This window comes from Aedes aegypti, chromosome 2, assembly GCF_002204515.2.
Source record: "Aedes aegypti strain LVP_AGWG chromosome 2, AaegL5.0 Primary Assembly, whole genome shotgun sequence".
Lineage (NCBI taxonomy): Eukaryota > Metazoa > Arthropoda > Insecta > Diptera > Culicidae > Aedes > Aedes aegypti.
The window spans coordinates 229140812-229160320 of record NC_035108.1 but is presented as its reverse complement, the minus strand read 5'-3'; the positions used below and the strand labels follow the sequence as shown (position 1 = coordinate 229160320).

The 19509-nt window shown below is 41.6% G+C and overlaps 1 protein-coding gene across 3 annotated transcripts in view; it reads right to left on the bottom strand.

Moving 5' to 3' along the window:
* Positions 1-19509, bottom strand: part of LOC110676431 — a 135266-nt gene that overhangs the window by 23071 nt on the left and 92686 nt on the right. For all 3 annotated transcript variants that reach the window (XR_002500378.1, XR_002500377.1, XM_021844299.1), the window contains one exon: positions 180-232. Coding sequence is in view for 1 of the 3 variants with exons in the window: in XM_021844299.1 (XP_021699991.1) it covers positions 180-232 (53 nt within the window). In the remaining 2 variants the exon portion in view is untranslated. The remainder of the gene's footprint in view (positions 1-179; positions 233-19509) is intronic.

Here is a 19509-nt window from a genome sequence, read left to right as displayed (position 1 = left end):
AACCCATCAACAAATGATGCACAGATTTTATGCCTCAGAAATTCCCGACGGCGTCGACGGGGATTGATATCCGAACGACTGGTGTGAGAGGCAATCACGCTTACCACTACACCACCGACGCCGCTGCATAAATGCTTTTCCATGCGATAGATTTAGAATATGTGCATACTTATCATTACCCGGCAGCTGTTACTCCTTTAATAGCTATTATGCACAGCATGGTAGTCAATATCTGGAATGAAAAAAAAAATAACTTTATTAAAGTACTGCGAGAAAAATGAAGTAAGTGAAAATAAATTGTATATTTTAATGAAATTAACGGTTCAAACTCATTTGTGATCCTTTGAGGCCATTTAGAATATTTTTAATTTTTTAGCGAGATTTTCAACTTTATTATTATTATTATTATCTTTATTAAAGAGACTTTCAGCCGTTAGCTGGTTGGTTCGTCTCTAGAGATTTTCAACTTGGGATCAACGGTTTTACTTCCTTTCCGAAGGAAGTCGTCACTATAACTTTGTAAATTTTAATAGGGCGATATTTAAAACTGAAATGGCAATAGATGGCTCTTTTTCAGTGGTAAATAGTTAAAACGAGATTATGAAGCAAAGAAAGCACCACGGAAGATGAACTAGACACAAAAAGTTATGCATTCACATTACGCTTGTTTTCTAATTACCACTATTTTGATCCAGTTTCCTAATTGCGAATAATTTACGACTTTTATTATTTTCCATACGTTTTGACAGCTCTCGACTACCATTCTTCCATAGGCCAGGAGAAGTGGATGAACTTGTCATTCATTTTTCTGTCAATTCTCATACAAAATCTACTTTTTCTCTGAAATAAATTCACTCTAGGTGAACCACTTCCCCTGGCCTATGCGCTTATGTTAAAAGCTTGAGAAATTTGAGAATCCAGCGTAGCGAGATCAGTGAGAACCAGAGAAACTGAATGTTCGAAAGGTTGTTGTGTGTTCACTGATAAAAAATACATAGTACAGTCAATCGCCAAGACATATTTAACATTACTATGCCATTGAATAGTAGCAATTACCACGTATTATATTATTGTTACCACATTTTAGTTGAAATTACTATGGCTTCACGGATAGTGAAATGGTAAACTCAAGTTTTGTTTTAGTTAACCACTGTTGACAAAAATTTTGACTGACGATAATCTCCATTTTGATAAAATTTCATTTAAATTGGAATTGAACATCGTAATTTCAACAGAATCAAAACAAGGTAGGTACTTTTGTGAAACGTTATATTTAACTAGAGAAATAATGGTTTTATTTTAGCAGAAAAGGAGGACGCAAACTGCAGTAGAATCTACAGTCTGAGTAGAGTTCCTGCACAAGAAGTTCCGGAAAACTATACAATTCATTAACAGCATAACGACGAGCTACAACCCATTAACAATTCAACGCTCCACTTCTCGGAAGATTCTGACCACGGCATGAACAACAGAGCTATAGTGGTTATCACGCCTAACGGTATGGGTGCCCTAGTTTAGATGTGGTTGTGAACCTTAGAGGAAAACAATATGCACTCTGTCTCGAAAAACACCCAGAATCCGGGTGTAAATTTTTCAAATTGGGTAATATTGCCATATGCATTTTGATGAGTCTGGAAAGCGTGTGCAAGTTTCTTTGAGGAAAACAAAAACAAACTGTGTATGACGAGCGTATGCTAGTATTCGTGTGTTCAAATGTCACTAAGCTCTATAGCTCCAGCGACTCCAGCAGGAATATTTTCGCAGCAGTAGCGCCGTATCAGCAGCTGGAGAAGCGGATCTAGAGCAGGGACATAAGTTGATGGAAACTAAGCTCACTTGTACAGAAATTCAGCATGAGTGACTTCCCGGAAGCTGGGTTTGTGGGGGGACTTTGGTTGCCATCTCACCGCTCGAATGCTAAAACCGCTACAATCCCGGAAAAATGACCCCAAAGTTACTCCGGTATGCATTTCCGGCAAATGTAGCATTATATGCTCCTTTCGCATATTTGCCACTTATGTACGTTTGATGTGTAACGTTCAGTGTTTTGTAATGCGAAAATTTAGATAATAATGTTTAAATAAACGGATAAAATAAATTGACATGTTTTGTTTATCAATGAAAAACCTGAAGTACAAGTCTACAATCCTCCATTATAGTGATTACCATTGACATAGTATGGATTACTATGCTGTTTTGACAGCCACATGGTAACGACAACCACCGTTTTGTTATTCTAATAATGACACATGTTCTGCAAAAATCAAGTGGTAAAGCGGTTTTAATTTGACCCTCGATACAGTCAGTGTTACCATGCCTTTTTTATCAGTGTTATTTTTATTGCCGCTGGCGCCAACTGTTAGCGTTTTAGAACGAAATAAACAGTCGTTACCCTATTGATTATCTCGGGGATGAAATTCGATCCCAGGTGCTCGTCTTGAGAGGCGTGATCAGATATCTAACCATTACACCAATGGATTACCTGCTTTGCTCTTGTTCACAGTTGATCAGCGAAAGTTCTCTCGTTTCATTTTGTACGAGGAAAGGCATCTAAATTCAAATTTCTCGTAAATGGAGGCATTAATAGAAAAAATATATGGTAGGCATGATAGTCATGACCATCACGTATAACCAGTACCAAATATTTTTTCGACAAAAGTTCCCAATTTTGAGAAATGTTTAATTCGTTAAATGTAAATATTTGTATGGCGAAATATTGCGCAGTTCCCACCTTATTTTTCGCGTTATTTACCTTCTAGCGATTTATCGTGCATCGACACTAGCGCATGTGCGTTACTTTGCGGTGAGTAGCGAATCAGGCCATGCATGTAACCTATTAGAACAATAGATATTGCGAATATTTTGTTAAATTTTATTGCGAATATTTTGTAAAATTTTACTTTCGTCGAGCGCGCCGGCCAGTTACGCGCCAGGGTTACGCGCTGCCCAGATCCATTGTGTGTGGTCAACGAAAACGAGGACAAATGTCAAAACTGATCAAAAAACAAATTTCTACGGAAATCTCAAAATACCTTTCGAAATATCAAAGCTGACAACGTTTTCCCATGATATTTATTGTGCATCCCGATAAAATTCAGAAAAAGAACTTCGCTCAATTTCCTCTTCTTTATCAACGAACTTAAGGTAACACACGATAGACTCATCGTGGCATCAATGAACAATCTATGTTCAAACTATCGTTGAAAAGAAAATATTTCTGTTTTATATCATATCGGTCATTCGGTGATCTATCGGATCATACACTTTCAGTTCATTTCTGTCTGGTAGAACAGATATCACACCCCGAAAACTGCAAAATTGATAATCATTTATGGATAGCAAACAGTTGCACCGCCAACACATTTTCAATCGGAAGGATTTTGGCGCGCTCGAACTGACAAATCCTCCGTTGTGGTGAAACTTCTTCCGTCGATGTGATGTTGGACAGTTTTCTAAAACAGTCGAGATAAAAGCCGAGCCGGCAGAGCAATGGCAGTTAGTTCGTTCAAAACTTCGCTTCGGAAGTCCAACCGGCGAACTCCAGATTGGTGCGGCGAAGTCAATATGCTTGCTAACAACAGGCATGTTGATGCACTTTCAGTTCATCTATGTCATGTAGAACCGATATCACATCCCCAAAACTACAAAATTGATCATCATTTATGTATAGCAAACAGTTGCACCTTGAGCACCGCCAACACATTTTCAATCGGAAGGATTTTGGCGCGCTCGAACTGACAAATCCTCCGTTGTGGTGAAACTTCTTCCGTCGACGATATTGCGGCGCTTATATTAAATCCACATCCAGCGGCGGTAACGCGCAGAAGATATGCACGCAATTCAAACGCAACGTCAAAATTCAAGTAGGCTTGGATTTTTTCGTCCTTCAAGGACACAAATGTTTCAAATTTCCTAAATCTGAAACATTTGGTGATTTTCATTACCACTGCGACGGTATATCGACATTTACAGATAATCGCATTACTTGGATTTATCTTGCAGAGCACAATATATGATATGTTGGACAGTTTTCTAAAACAGTCGAGATAAAAGCCGAGCCGGCAGATCAATGACAGTTAGTTCGTTTAAAACTTCGCTTCGGAAATCCAACCGGCGAACTCCAGATTGGTGCTGCGAAGTCAATCTCACATCCCCAAAACTATTGTGCATCCCGATAAAATTCAGAAAGAGAATTTCGCTCAATTTCCTCTTCTTTATCAATGGACTTAAGGTAACACACGATGGACTCATCTTGGCATCCATGGACAATCTATGTTCAAACTATCGTGAAAAGAAAATATTTCTGTTTAATATTATATCGGTCATTTGGTGATCTATCGGATCATATGCTTGCTAACAACAGGCATGTTGATACACTTTCAGTTCATCTCTGTCCGGTAGAACCGATATCACATCCCCAAAACTACAAAATTGATCATCATTTATAAATAGCAAACAGTTGCACCTTAAGCGCCGCCAACACATTTTCAATCAGAAGGATTTTGGCGTGCTCGAACTGACAAATCCTCCGTTGTGGTGAAACTTCTTCCGTCGACGTGATGTTGGACAGTTTTCAAAAACAGTCGAGACAAAAGCCGAGCCGGCAGAGCAATGACAGCCAGTTCGTTCAGAACATCGCTTCGGAAGTCCAACCGGCGAACGGAGATGAACTAATCTACGATGACGTCACGCCGCAACTTCCAGCGGGAAGAAAACCTTTACTGCGGGCCGTGTTTACAAAAAATGAACAACTTCGCTGCACATTCATCCACTCAATGTTCATCCGGTGAACATTCATTCACTGGATGTTGACCCGGATGTCATTTTATGTAAACACGGCCCGCATTTACAGCGGAAAAGAAAAAGAAAGTCGACAATAGGGCGATATTCAAAACTGAAAAGGCAATACAGCGGGGATTCGCTGGTTGGAACACGACTGCTTTCCATCTAGCGAATCCGATCCGTTAGTTGGAACGACTGACAGCTGGTGAAAATGCTCCACACTAACGCATCTGGAGAGCAAATCGTCACGAAACGCACATATACATACGCATATGTGCTATATATGGAGGCTGCAATGCGACGGTACTCAGACGTCAAAGCCAGTTTTACGTTTTCTGTTGACATTTGAGTGCTTTTTAGTTGGAATATTTTCCAACCAGCGAACATCCAACCATCGAGTCATTCCATGTAGCGGACCCCCAACGAGCGAATCCCCACTGTAGATGGCTTTTTTTCAATGGTAGTAAAAACGAAATCCTGAAGCAAAGAAAGCACCACGGAAGATGAACTAGACACAAAAAGTTATGTTTTCACTTTACACTTGATTTCTAATCACTACTTTTTTGATTCAGTTTCCTAATTGCGAGCAATTTACGATTTTCATTATTTTCCATACGTTTTGACAGCTCTCCGACTACCATTCTTCCATGCGCTTGAGTTGAAAGTTTGAGAAATTTGAGAATCCAGCGTAGCGCGATCAGTGAGAGGAATACAAACATCAGTGTCGCCGCTCGGCGGCCGGTAAGAGAAACTGAATGTTCGAAAGGTTGTTGTCTGCAATTTTTGCCGCTGGCGCCAACTGTTAGTGGTTATGAACGCAACAAACAGTCGTTACCCTATTAAAGAAGACCGTGGATAAGTCAATGGCTGCTCGGTCGTCCATAGAAGTTAATATTCAATGTTATCTTCTTTTCCAAGCAGCCTAGATAGCCGTGTAGTGTCGGTAGTGGTTGTCTCAACTGGCTAAGAATAACACTACGGATTGCCTGATCCTGTAGTAAAAATCTACTAATTAGGTAACCCCAATCCCAAGGTGTGATGCGACCCGTGCTTATGAATGAATGGTTGAGGGGGTTTAAAATATGCTCAATCGCTAACGGAGCCTAGAGAGCACCAGGGCGAACTCTCCAGTATGTAGCTCTTACTGCATTACGGCGGGGCAATGATGCAGCGGACCGTCTTTCCCCAGCGACTCGTGGGGCCAAAAAATGAGTGCAAATAATCAACCCAAAATGAAAGGTGTCGACTGCCTCCATCAGTTCCCAAACTCCAATGACAATCCAACTGGACAGCCGACCCAAGAGAAATCTGAGGAGGCCTCTAGTAGCATCCCACAACCAACTCCCACCATACAGGCTAGCTTGTCTTCCTCTGATGGAAAAGATGCATGTTTGACCTCACTTCCTGGCCCAAGCGGTGTCACCTCAGTGGCTCCCAATAAGGGCAGTGGAAATGTCAAAAGTGTAAAATTGACCACAGGGGATAAACCAGCAGGCCTAGGTAAGGGAAAGGACAAAAACCAAAATCTAAGACATCCCCCAAAATCAAAAGTTGATGATCCGCAACATCCAAAGAAGGACGGCAAACGTCCGGAAAATGCGGAACGCCTCAGCAATGATTAAAATCCTCCAAGTGAATCTCCATCATGCTCAGTGCGCAACAGATGTGCTTTGCAGGAGGTTCACAAAAGAACACCTTTTCGTGGCGCTGATTCAAGAGCCATGGGTCAACAAAACTCGAATACAAGGTATTCAACTAAACTCGTGTAGGTTGGTATATGATGACAGCCAGCTCTCTCCCAGAGCAGCTATTCTAATACGCAATGATACTAAATGTTTTCCAATTACAGAATTCATCAAAAGGGACATCGTGGCGGTCAGGATGGAGGTTTCTACTGCTAGGGGCAGTACTGAGATCATTATGGTTTCGGCGTATTTCCCTGGCGACGCAGAAGACATTCCTCCTCCAGAGATGGCTGCTCTTGTCTCTTACAGTCAAAAACACAACATCCCCTTCGTCATCGGTTGTGACGCCAATGCTCATCACCTTGTATGGGGAAGCACAAACACAAATATCAGAGGTGAGCATCTTTTGCAGTTTCTTTCCTCCAAAAATATTGACATATGCAATGTCGGTGATAAGCCTACATTTGAAAACATCTTACGGCAAGAAGTCCTTGATCTGACTTTATGCAGTCAATCCATCTCGGATAAAATAAAAAACTGGCATGTTTCTAATGAAATATCTATGTCAGACCATAAACATATAGTCTTCGAGTGGGAAGGGGGTCTAATGATTCAAAAGTCGTTTAAAGATCCCAAGAAAACTGATTGGGAAACCTACTCAGCTATTCTCCGTTCTGAAGACTATATAATAGAGCCGAATATTCAGACTATTATACAGTTAGAAGCAGCTTCAGATTCTATTAAAAACAAAATTCTAAATGCTTATCAAGAGAGCTGTCCGATTAAAACAGTTAGTTCGAACAGAGAGGTTCCATGGTGGAACTTCAACCTTGATAAACTCAGAAAAACTGCTCGGAAGGAATTCAACCGAGCCAAACGCACTTCTGATTGGAGTCTATACCGAAAAGCTCTGACAGAGTATAACAAAGAAATGAGACGAGCAAAACGGAAATCATGGGTTCTCATGTGTGAAAGCATTGAGAAAACTCCCGTAGCTGCTCGACTTCATAAAACTCTTTCGATCACTCCAATGGTTTGGGAAGTCTTCAAAGGACTGACGGTTCACTCACTGTGGAACCTCGTGAAACACTGAGTGAAATGCTAAGAGTTCACTTTCCTGATTCAATCCCACAAACGAGTCTATATGCTGAAGGTGCCAGGCTTGACGTCTCAGTTCCACACGGGTTCCTATCAGGGGACTCAGGAGCAAAAAGGGACGCAATAAAGGTTGCCAAAGAAGCTTTTACTCGCGATAGGGTTGTTAGGGCAGTGAGATCTTTCGAGCCATTCAAATCTGCTGGCATGGATGGAATCTTCCCAGCGCTTATCCAAGAAGAGGAAGAGACACTGATTCCACACATGGTAGAGATTTTTAAGGCAAGTTTAGTTCTGGGACACATTCCAAACGATTGGCGTCAAGTTCGAGTTGTCTTTATTCCAAAAGCAGGAAAAAAGGACAAACCCAACCCTAAAGCATTCCGACCGATAAGCCTATCCTCGGTAATGCTTAAAATCATGGAGAAGGTATTATGCGAGTATATAGATTCTAAATTTATGAAAACTATGCCTCTTTCTAAATCCCAATTTGCTTATCAAAGCGGAAAATCAACGGTCTCAGCACTGCACACGCTAGTGAACAAGATCGAGAAAACCTTTAATGCAAAAGAAATCGCTCTTATAGCATTTCTTGATATTGAGGGCGCGTTCGATAACGCTTCTTATTCGTCTATAGGTGCGGCAATGTTGAGGAGAAACTTTGACCCATGCATTGCAACCTGGGTATATGCTATGCTAGCAAATCGACAGATCTCATCTGAGCTGAGTGATTCGCGCATTACTATAATGGCTACAAGGGGATGCCCTCAAGGGGGAGTACTCTCTCCCTTATTGTGGTCATTAGTGGTGGACGAACTGCTAGATAGCTTAGAAAGAAGGGGTTTTGAAGTTGTTGGATACGCAGATGACGTAGTCATTATTGTACGAGGCAAATTTGACAGCGTTATTTCATCAAGGATGCAAATTGCTCTCAATCACACACTCCTGGTGTCAAAAAGAGAAACTAGGAATAAACCCTTTAAAAACAACAATTGTACCGTTCACAAAAAGACGAAAGGTACAACTCCACCCTCTTTTCTTGAACCAAATACAATTAGTTTACTCAAATGAGGTCAAGTATCTTGGCATCACACTTGACGCAAAACTAAATTGGAACACCCATCTTCAAACAATCATAAATAAAGGTCTCAATTCACTCTGGGTTTGCTCAAAGACCTGTGGAAAAACATGGGGTCTAAAACCCAGTATGATCATGTGGATCTATAAAACAATCGTTCGGCCTAGAATAACCTATGCTTCCCTTGTTTGGTGGCCTAAAACAAAGGAAGCTACGGCTAGAGCTAAGCTGAATAAAATTCAACGTACTGCCTGTATTGCCATAACCGGTGCAGTTCGTAGTACCCCCTCGTTTGCCCTAGATGCTATACTCAATCTGCCCCGGCTGGATCAATTCATAAAGCTGGATGCTGAGAAAAGTGCTCTTAGGCTAAAACGATCAACAGTCTTACTGTCAGGGGACTTAACAGGTCACCTCAGTATATTAAACGAATTTTCGATAAATCCTATTGTTGAAAAATGTAGTGACTGGATGGAAAAAGTGATAAACTATGACTCGCCATTCACGGTGGTATTTCCTTCTTGTGAGGAATGGGAAGGAGGTGGACCCACCATTTCACCAGGATCTATTAAATTCTACACAGATGGTTCAAAAATGAATAATCTGACAGGGTCTGGAGTATACGGACCGAAAACCAAAATCTCTGTCTCTCTTGGACAGTGGCCTACAGTATTTCAAGCAGAAGTCTATGCAATCAAGGAATGTGTGCAGCTGTGTCTGAAAAGAAATTACAGACATGCCACCATCTGTATTTTCTCTGATAGTCAAGCAGCGCTTCAATCTTTGAAGGCTTTCACTTGCAACTCAAAACTTGTGTGGGAATGCATTCTTGCACTGAAATCCCTAGCTGAACGCAATCGAGTTAAACTATATTGGATCCCAGGACATACGGGTCTAGAGGGTAACGAAATTGCCGATCAGCTAGCAAGGAATGGATCAACCAATATGTTCATTGGTCCAGAGCCATTCCTTGGCATTTCAAACTCTGCACTAAACACGGAATTGAACAATTGGTTGTTCGGTCAAATACAATCAAATTGGAATACAGTTTCCAATGCGAATCAGTCCAAAAGGTTCGTAACAATAAACACGACACAAACACAAAAACTTATAGGTCTCAACAAAAGGGATCTCAGAACATATATCGGTCTAATAACTGGTCACTGCCCAAGCAGATACCACTTATACAAGATCGGTGTCGTCCAAAACACAAATTGCCGTTTCTGTGACGAGACGGACGAAACCTCACAACACCTTCTCTGCTCTTGCAGTGCACTCATCCATCGTAGGTTCAAAATATTTGGCAAGCACTACTTACAGCCAGCTGATATTTGGAACGCATCCCCCAGGGAGGTGGTTAGCTTTATTAGGCTGATCACGCCAGATTGGGGGAACTACAACACTGCAACCTAGGACTTCTGCCCATCAATGGCAGATGGTTCAAAGTTCAGTCAAATGCGCAAAGTATTCCGGAGGCACATTTGCTACTGGAACACATTGTGTACATAGAGTAATAGGGTATATCACAATAGTCCTAAAAAATGGACGCAGTGATCCCACACCCGACAGAAGAAGAAGAAGAAAAGAAGTCCATGGACTTATCCACCGGTGTACTAAATTCACTCGGTTCAAGAATTTTGACACTAGAGCGGGTCCAGATCACGTGGGGATCATACGGGAGCGTGCCCCGCTCAAGTGTCACAATGGTCTAATCCACCGGTGTACGAAATTCACTCGGTCTGAAAATTGTGACACTTGAGCGGGGCACGCTCCCGTATGATCCTTACGTGATCTGGACCCGCTCTAATGTCAAAATTCTTCGACCGAGTGAATGAGCCTCTGTACGTGCCATAAATTCTTTTGTTCTCGTGACTTTTACTGTGCGCCGTGTGTTGGTGCTGTCTCGCTCTCTCTTACATACAACTTGAAAACAGGGCGCACAGTAAAAGTCAAACGTTTTATAGCATGCATAGGCTAATTTATTACACCGGTGGATTAGACCATAGCGCGCTGCGCGTCGCGTCGCGCTGACGCCGCGTTGGCGCGTTGTTTTGAAAACATGGCGTGTCATTTGAGCCATCACAAAGGGGCGTTGTGCGCTTTGCGTCGATTTGTCCGAGATAGATTTGTCCGTGAATTAAATTAAATGCTCTTCCTAGCTAAAAATATGTTGTGCATTTAAGTTTATTTTCATGCACATATTTTGAGCATCAAAATTAAATGAAACCAACGACCAATCTATTATTTTTCAATCAAATGCACTCTAAATTCACACGATCATGTAAAATTCAAGCATCTGTAATGGATCATTAAAATAACCAAAACGGTCGCTATGGAAAGCATAGATAGCGCCACCGTAGCCTTGTGTGTTTCACAGAACAGCAATGCTGTCACAATGTTAAATCCCATATACAGTGGCGCGGTGAGCACTGACAAAAACTACTTTCAATGATCCATTGAAAATTAAACGTGATGCTGTAAAAATAGATGAATTTGATTTAGTTTTATTATATTCCTCAGTTTACACTACATTGAAATTCAAACATTTATCTGTGGTGAACAACAATCCTGACAATTTCATGAGGAGTTGGTCTTTTCAAAAGCAGTACAATGCAGTGAAGAACGCATGTTTATTTTTGTTTCAAATAAGGTTAATATTCAAACAGATGCTCTTTTCTTCTTCCAGATGGACTTCGGAGGAATTGCTGGAAGAACTTTGAAGGAATGTATAGAAGAATTCCGAAGGACTGCAGAGGTACTCTGGAGGAATTCCCAGATCAACTGTGGAGGAATTCCATAAAAAACTGTGAAGGAAGTCTGGGAGTATTTCCCGGAAGAAATCTGAAGTAATATTCAGAGAAACTCCAGAGGAATTCCTGGAGAAATCCAAGAAGAATTTTCTGGAGAAACTACTACGGGGGAATTACTGAAAGAACTCCCGAGGAATTGTTGGAGGGATTTGAAGAAAATATGAGGGAATTACCGGTGGAGCTCCGAAGAATATCCCGGAGGAACTATGAAGGAATTTCTGCAGGATATCTAATATAAATCCTAGAGTAACTTCATAAAGGTAAACCGAAGAAACTTTGGAGGAAGTTATGGAAGAACTTTGCAGCAATTTCTGGTGAAACTCCGGAGGAACTTCCGAGGAATTGCTGGATGAAATCCAGAGGAATTGCTGGAGCAACTCTGGAGGAATTTTAGGAAGTAAGGAATTTCCAGAGGAATCCGAAGGGATTCAGGTGGAACTTTGAAGAAATTCTAGGAGAAACTCTTGAGAAATCCCCTGAGGAACTTTGTAGAAACCCTGGAAGGTTTCCCGGAGGAAATCTAGGGGAACTATTCGAGTAACTTCAGAAAGATTCCTAGTGGAACTCCGGAGGATTTCTGAGGAATTATTGGAGGATTCCTGGCGAAACTCGGACTAAATTCTTGAAGGAACTATGGCAAAAATCCAAAGGAATTCTCGTTGGAGCTGTAAAAGAATTTTCGGAAGAGCTTCCAGTGGAGCTCGAAAGGGATTCTCGTTGGAGCCGTGGTCTCGGCAAACGTCTTGCCATCAAGTAGGCTGTTGAAAAACACTACTGATCGTCCCATAAAATGACAGTTCCGTTCACGAGTTTTCCATCTTTCCCGGTGAATATCCTAGGATTTTATTACACACAAACACGACGGAACCCTTGACGAACATAACGGAGAAAGAACCGTTCATATTCGCTCACCCGTTGGTAAGCTATTTCGTGAGATACAAACACCATTCCATTTTTATTGATATAGATTCCTCTGAGGATTTTCGCCAGAAATTCTTTCGGGGATTTTTTCAGAGATTTTTTCCGAAGGCATCCTTTAGGAATTTCTCTTGGGATTTAAACCAGGAATTTTTCCGGGGATTTTTTGCAGGAATTTCTCCGGGTGTTTCAAGGATTCCTCTGGCGATATCCTCAGAAACTCCTCCGCGAATTTTCTACAGAAATTTTTCAGGGGATTGTCAATAGCTATTACTCCGGAGCAGAGGCGCGTCCACGTTCGAAACCATGGGTAGGACAAACGTTGGCAAATATTTTGTGCACAGAAAAATGTTAACTCTGGATTGGACATTGAAAGTTACTATATTACTATAGGGTAAGTGTACCAGTTATGGCCATAGTGGTTCCCTATTTCGCCATACGTAATATCTTGAAGGCATTCACATTTTGAAAAGTTTTTTGTGTTTTAGCAGTAAAATATAGGATATATTTTGATGTTGAAACTTTCAAAAAGATTAAAAATTAAAAAGTTCTCCAAATTTTGCTTATGGCCAAATAGGGAACCACTATGGCCATAACTGGTACACTTTCCCTATGTGAAGCTTCTTCGTTGACAGCTTTAGTGATAATAATTAGCAACAGAGTCACGGCCTGCTTTTTAAAATCCAGATCTACCACATCTCCTTTTGTTTAACACAAGTTGTGCTTTTCCCGTATTAATCAAAGCAATTAATTCAGCAGATAATTAAAGCAACAATGTTTCATTTACCGTCGGACGGTATTTACAACATTGGTCAACTGTGTTCAATATCTTTTGCAATACTTGGCCCAAATTGATTGCATCGCAATGTATTTCAGGAAGTTACTAGACTTTTGAGTCAACCCATTCACTTATATTGTCATCCTTTTGTTTCTGGGCCCAACCGATTGCATCCGCTGCTACGGAAGGTTTTCCCAAGACCCAATCGTTCTGATTATATTTGTCTACGCCTCTACGTGAGGCGAGCGTTCACATTTTCGCCGAATACTACGGATCGTACCCGTCGCCCTTGTAGGCGAGCATTAGACTTTCCACCGGACCCAACAGTTCGAAACTGTTGCTTCGGTTGCTCCCTTCTAAGGCGAGCATTCCATATTCCTCTGAGCCCAACAGATTGTATTCGTTGCTATGGCTGCTGCTTCCTTCTAAGGCAAGCATTTCCACCGGACCCGACAGTTCGAAACTGTCGCTGCGGCAGCTCCCTTCTAAGGCGAGCATTTCAATATGGACCGGACTCAACGGATCGTATCCGCCCCGGTTGCCCACTTCTAAGGCGAGCACTCTGTTTCCTTTTCCGCCGGACCCGACAGTTCGTAACTGTCGCTACGGCTGCTCCCTTCTAAGGCGAGCCATTTATTGCTATAAGTTCCCTCTTAAGGTGAACTTATTTTATGACAGCCTGACCCGACGGATCGAATCCGCCGCTTAGGCAACTTCCCTTATAAGGTGAAGTTTTTAATTTTTACTCACACATAGCGCCTTTTTCCTTTGAAGCAAACATCATATTAAAAGAATTTGGTGTCGTCAAATGAAGGAATTCTCGTTTGCAATATGCATCGTAATGGTCCAAACTGCTGCTGTTTTCTTCACTTACTCCCTCCCTTGTTGCATAAACCAAGATATAATCCAAAATTTGATGGCCATCGCAAACGAAACTGGGTTTACTCGTCGCCAATGTGAAGCTTCTTCGTTGACAGCTTTAGTGATAATAATTAGCAACAGAGGCACAGAAATGAAATTTCTCCAAAGATTTCTGAGATATCGAAAATTCCTTGAGAGAGTTCCAACTTTCCCAAGAATCTTGAATCATCCATCGATTTCCCTGGGAAATCCTCCAATTTCATCAAGAATTTCTCAAGAAATTTCTAAGGATTTCTTTTAAAATTATCATTCAGGATTCACATAAGGTTGTTATGTCCCTAGTTGAAACTAGGGATTTTTCTAATAATACCATCTGCAATTGCTCCAATGAATTCTTCTAAGATTTCTACTGAAATTTATCCAGTAATTCTTTGAGATTTTCTCAAGTAAGTCTTGAATGTCTTTCTGCAGGGTTTTTTTCCAGAGCAAATGTCAAGGAAAATTTTCTGAAAATAAAAACAAACCCTTAAAGTATTTCTAAACAATTTTTTTTAAGAAATGTTTGGCAAAACTGTAGGAGTAAAGCTAGGTTGAAATGCTGGAAAAATTCCAAGAAAAAAAAATAATTCAAAGAACCCCTCAAGAAATTTTTGATTTCTGGGATTAAACACAAACAGGCGGAGGGTTTCTTGAATACAAAAATTAACACTCTGGAATAAACATTGGAGGATTTCTTCGGAAGAAATTCGATAAAAATCTTTGGAAGATCTCCTATTCATCTAGAAATTTCTCCGGAGATATCATCCAAGAGTTTGCTCCAAAAAAATCCTTCGGATTTGTTTTTATCGAATTCATTAGGGGATTTTCTCCAAGAACTTTTCCCTCTTCAGAAATCCCTAAGCAGTTCCCCAATAGCAATTTCTCCGGAGATTTGCTCCAGAAATTCCTCCGGGTATTTCCTTAAGGAACTCCTCCGGGGATTTCCCCCAAAAATTCTTCCGGGGATTTACTCCTGAAATTTCGGGAATTTTTCCAGGAATTCCCCAGGGGATTTTTAATAGAAATTCCTCCGGGGATTTCGTACAGAAATTCTTCCGGGCTTTCCTCTAGGAATTGTTCCGGAAATTTCCTCCAGAAGCACCTCCGGAGATTGGTCCAGGAACTCCTCCGAGGATTCCCTCTAGAAACCCCTCTCTTGCTTTGCTCCACGAATTCCTCCGGGGATTTTCTCCAGGAATTCCTCAGGGCGTAGGTTCCCAAACTTTTCGAGTACGCGACCCACCTAGTCAACTGGCATATTCTCCGCGACCCACCAAGTGACCAAGTAAAAAATGTCTAGATATTAGTTTCCCGCTAAAACTTTTTTGTTGGGCACGATATTTGATCACGGGCATGCACCAAAATAAAAATACATATTTTACGATGTTGCTATCATTTCAATGTCTCTTATTCTCATTCGAATAATATTGTTCAAATCGCAATATTATATTTCATCAGAATACATTATTGAAGGAAATATAAATGCATTTCACATATAAGTTCAGGAATCACGAATAAAAATTAAGATTTGTCAACTAGAATGTTTTAGCATTGAGAGTGCTGTTTGTCATTAAAAACCAATGAACTTACAGTGTTCGTGATAAAATTATATGAAAAAATATTTCAAATTTTATTTTTGACTAATGTTAGTGTATGTTTCAGAAGTTATAAACAGAAATGTACATCGAGCTGATTTATGTAACTCGTCTGCAGTCACTGTCGAAATATGCATGCCCATATTTCAGAAGTTAACCGTCAACTACCATAGTATGTAATCCTGTCACATAGTGGTCGATAGTGATTCCAGTCGAGTCGTTTTTGATCTTCTCGACTTAAAAATAGACCCCGCGGCTTGATGCAAAACTTTCCCGATATGATAAATAAGGTTTAACAAAATATTTCGACAGCCGGATGTTCTATCATTTACAGTATCAATGTTCTAACATCTTTTCGAAAACAATTCACATGCCATATTAAGTGTCTTGAACATCAGTATACAACTTTCCGAGCGTGTGTTGGTAGCAAAGCTCAAAGCTTTGAGCCAACCCTTTTCCAGTAGGGAAGCTAGGCAAAATACAGGACACTTCGATGCTTACTGACTTCAAAATGGCTTGCTCAATTTTCACCACCTAATTAAATTTCAATCTTGTCGCTTCCTTGCGACGCCTATGCACCTATTCGTTTCCATCATTTGCTTCTATAGACTCCCTTTACCTTTGAGTCACATGACCGATACAGCCATAAAACAAAAATAATTTAGAATCCTCGGAGAAAAACTACGGAGGAACTCCTTGTGCAAATCCCCAGAGAAATTTCTGAAGGAAATCTCCGGATAAATTCTCTGAAAAAAAAACCCCAAAGGAATTAATGGAGAAAATCCGTGGAGTATTTTTTAATGAGTAGTGTTTGATCCTTCGACCGTGACGCTTGCTCCTGCGGGGGCGAGTGATGAGGGCAGGATCAAACATGTCGCGCGTCGGTAGTGAAAAAGTGATTGGTTCGTTAGTAGTGTTTGATCCCTCGACCTTGACGCTTGCTCCTGCGGGGGCGAGTGATGAGGGCAGGATCAAACATGTCGCGCGTCGGTAGCGAAGTAGTGAAAAAGTGATCGGTTCGTTAGTAGTGTTTGATCCTTCGACCTTGACGCTTGCTCCTACGGGGGCGGATGATGAGTGCAGGATCAAAAATGTCGCGCGGCGGTAGCGAAGTAGTGAAAAAATGATCGGTTCGTTAGTAGTGTTTGATCCTTCGACCTTGACGCTTGCTCCTGCGGGGGCGAGTGATGAGGGCAGGATCAAACATGTCACGCGTCGTTAGCGAAGTAGTGAAAAAGTGATCGGTTCGTTAGTAGTGTTTGATCTTTCGACCTTGACGCTTGCTCCTGCAGGGGCGAGTGATGAGGGCAGGATCAAACAAGTCGCGCGTCGGTAGTGAAAAAGTGATCGGTTCGTTAGTAGTGTTTCATCCTTCGACCTTGACGCTTGCTCCTGCGGGGGCGAGTGATGAGGGCAGGATCAAACATGTCGCGCATCGGTAGTGAAAAAGTAATCGGTTCGTTAGTAGTGTTTGATCCTTCGACCTTGACGCTTGCTCCTGCGGGGGCGAGTGATGAGGGCAGGATCAAACATGTCGCGCGTCGGTAGTGAAGTAGTGAAAAAGTGATCGGTTCGTTAGTAGTGTTTGATCCTTCGACCTTGACGCTTGCTCCTACGGGGGCGAGTGATGAGGGCAGGATCAAACATGTCGCGCGTCGGTAGCGAAGTAGTGAAAAAGTGATCGGTTCGTTAGTAGTGTTTGATCCTTCGACCTTGACGCTTGCTCCTACGGGGGCGAGTGATGAGGGCAGGATCAAACATGTCGCGCGACGGTAGCGAAGTAGTGAAAAAGTGATCGGTTCGTTAGTAGTGTTTGATCCTTCGACCTTGACGCTTGCTCCTGCGGGGGCGGGCAATGAGGGCAGGATCATACATGTCGCGCGTCGTACGCTCAGAGAAATGAAAAAGCGCCGCGGATCGCTAATAGTGTTTGATCTATTGATCGTGTCGCTTGCTTTTGCGTGGGCGAAAGACGAACACTTTTTCGGCGTACAATGCGATTAACGAATTATTTCGCGAATCCGGTTAGGCGTGATTATATCATGGATAGCATCACCAAACATTGGTGACTCCCAGATCTCTACCTTATCCCACTAACCCAATATCCTTTCCATGACAACCGTGGAGATGCAGAGGTGATCTCGGTCTCTAGTAACAACGGTAGTCACACCAACATTTCTTCCCTTCCCCGATGACCGTAAGGACGTGGCCGGCGCCGTTATTGACTTTTAAATTTGAGCTCTCGATTTGTGCACATTGAAGAATGGTAAGCTAATCCCAAGCCCCATTCATTAATTCCCTGTGCAACTTCGATTGTTCTGGTCAATCACGGAGTAGCAACTACGAATTGTACGGTCATCTATGCTTATGCTTATGCTTATGCTAAAATCCGCGGAGTATTTTTTAATGAATTTCTGGACGATCGCCATAAGAATTCCTTGGCGAAATTTCCGGAGGATTTCTCAGAAGTCCCCTGAAAAATTCCTGGATAAAATCTCCGGAGGAGTTCTTGGGGGTAATCCCCGGAGGATTTTGTGGAAAAAACGCTTCGGAGAATTTCTGGCGAAAATCTCCGGAGGAACTCCTAGAGTAAATTTTCAGCAGGTATTCCTGGGGTAAATCCCTGAAAGAATTCGTGGCGGAAATCCTGGATGGAATCCCCAGAAGAATTCCTGCACGAAATCCTCCGAGATATAGCAAGTGCAAATCCTCAGAGAAATTCCTGGAAAAAATCCAGGATAAATTCTGTGAAAATATTCCCGAAGGAATTCTGGAGAAAATGCCTGGAGGAATTTCACAATTAAATCCCCGGAGGAATTCCTGGAAGAAATCCACGGAGGAAAACCCCGAAGGTATTCCTTGAGGAAAACCCTGGAGAAATTCTTGGAGCGAATCCCCTGAGGAATTTCTGGACCAAACCCAGAAAAAAAAAATTGTGATGGAAAAACCTGTAGGGTTTCCGGGAGGATTCCTGAAGGAAACAACCTCGGAGCAATTACTGCAGCAAATCCCGGGATGAACTCACCAGAAAAACGATATCGTTTTTCTGGTGAGTTGCGATCTTGGTGGCAATGATGATGTCGCGCTTCACGATAAGTGTTCATCTGCAACAACCAGACAGCTCACCAACCCACCCCGAGGTGGGTCGTGCTGAGTTGTTGAGTTGAAGGAGAGCGAAAGAAGGAAGGCACAAAACAATAAGAATATATACCGAGGTGTGGAAAAGACATTTAGTGTGCGTGACATTCATATACGGTGCAAAATGTTACACAACTACAAGCGAATGAGCTCCCATAAGAAGCCGTGTTAGTGACGTAGTTATTTGTGTTTACGTTTTTTCTCCTAACTAATACATAGCCTTTGCTTCTTCTTCCACACCTTGGTGTATATCCTCATTGGGCACAAAAGTCTGTTCTAACAGCTCTGCAGAAAGAGCGCCAGTTCGGCTCGATTTGTAATAGGCCAGGGGAAGTGATTCACCCAGAGTGAATTTATAGCAGAGAAAAAGTAGATTTTGTATGAAAATTGACAGGAAAATGAATGACAAGTTCATCCACTTCTCCTGGCCTATTGGCCAGGGGAAGTGATTCACTCAGAGTGAATTTATAGCAGAGAAAAAGTAGATTTTGTATGAAAATGTAAAATTATTTTTTTTGAAATCTTGGAAATTAAATTCTTCGAAATTCTTGAAGATTCTTTTGGAAATACTATGGAATATTCTACCAAAAAGCCTAATGCAATGGATATTTTAGAGGCTTTTGCCAAAAAACGTTCTACGACTTTACTAGAAATTTTTCGGGAATTCCTCTGAAAATAACTATGGATTTTTTTCGGAAATACTTCTGGGATTTTTATGAGAATACCTCTG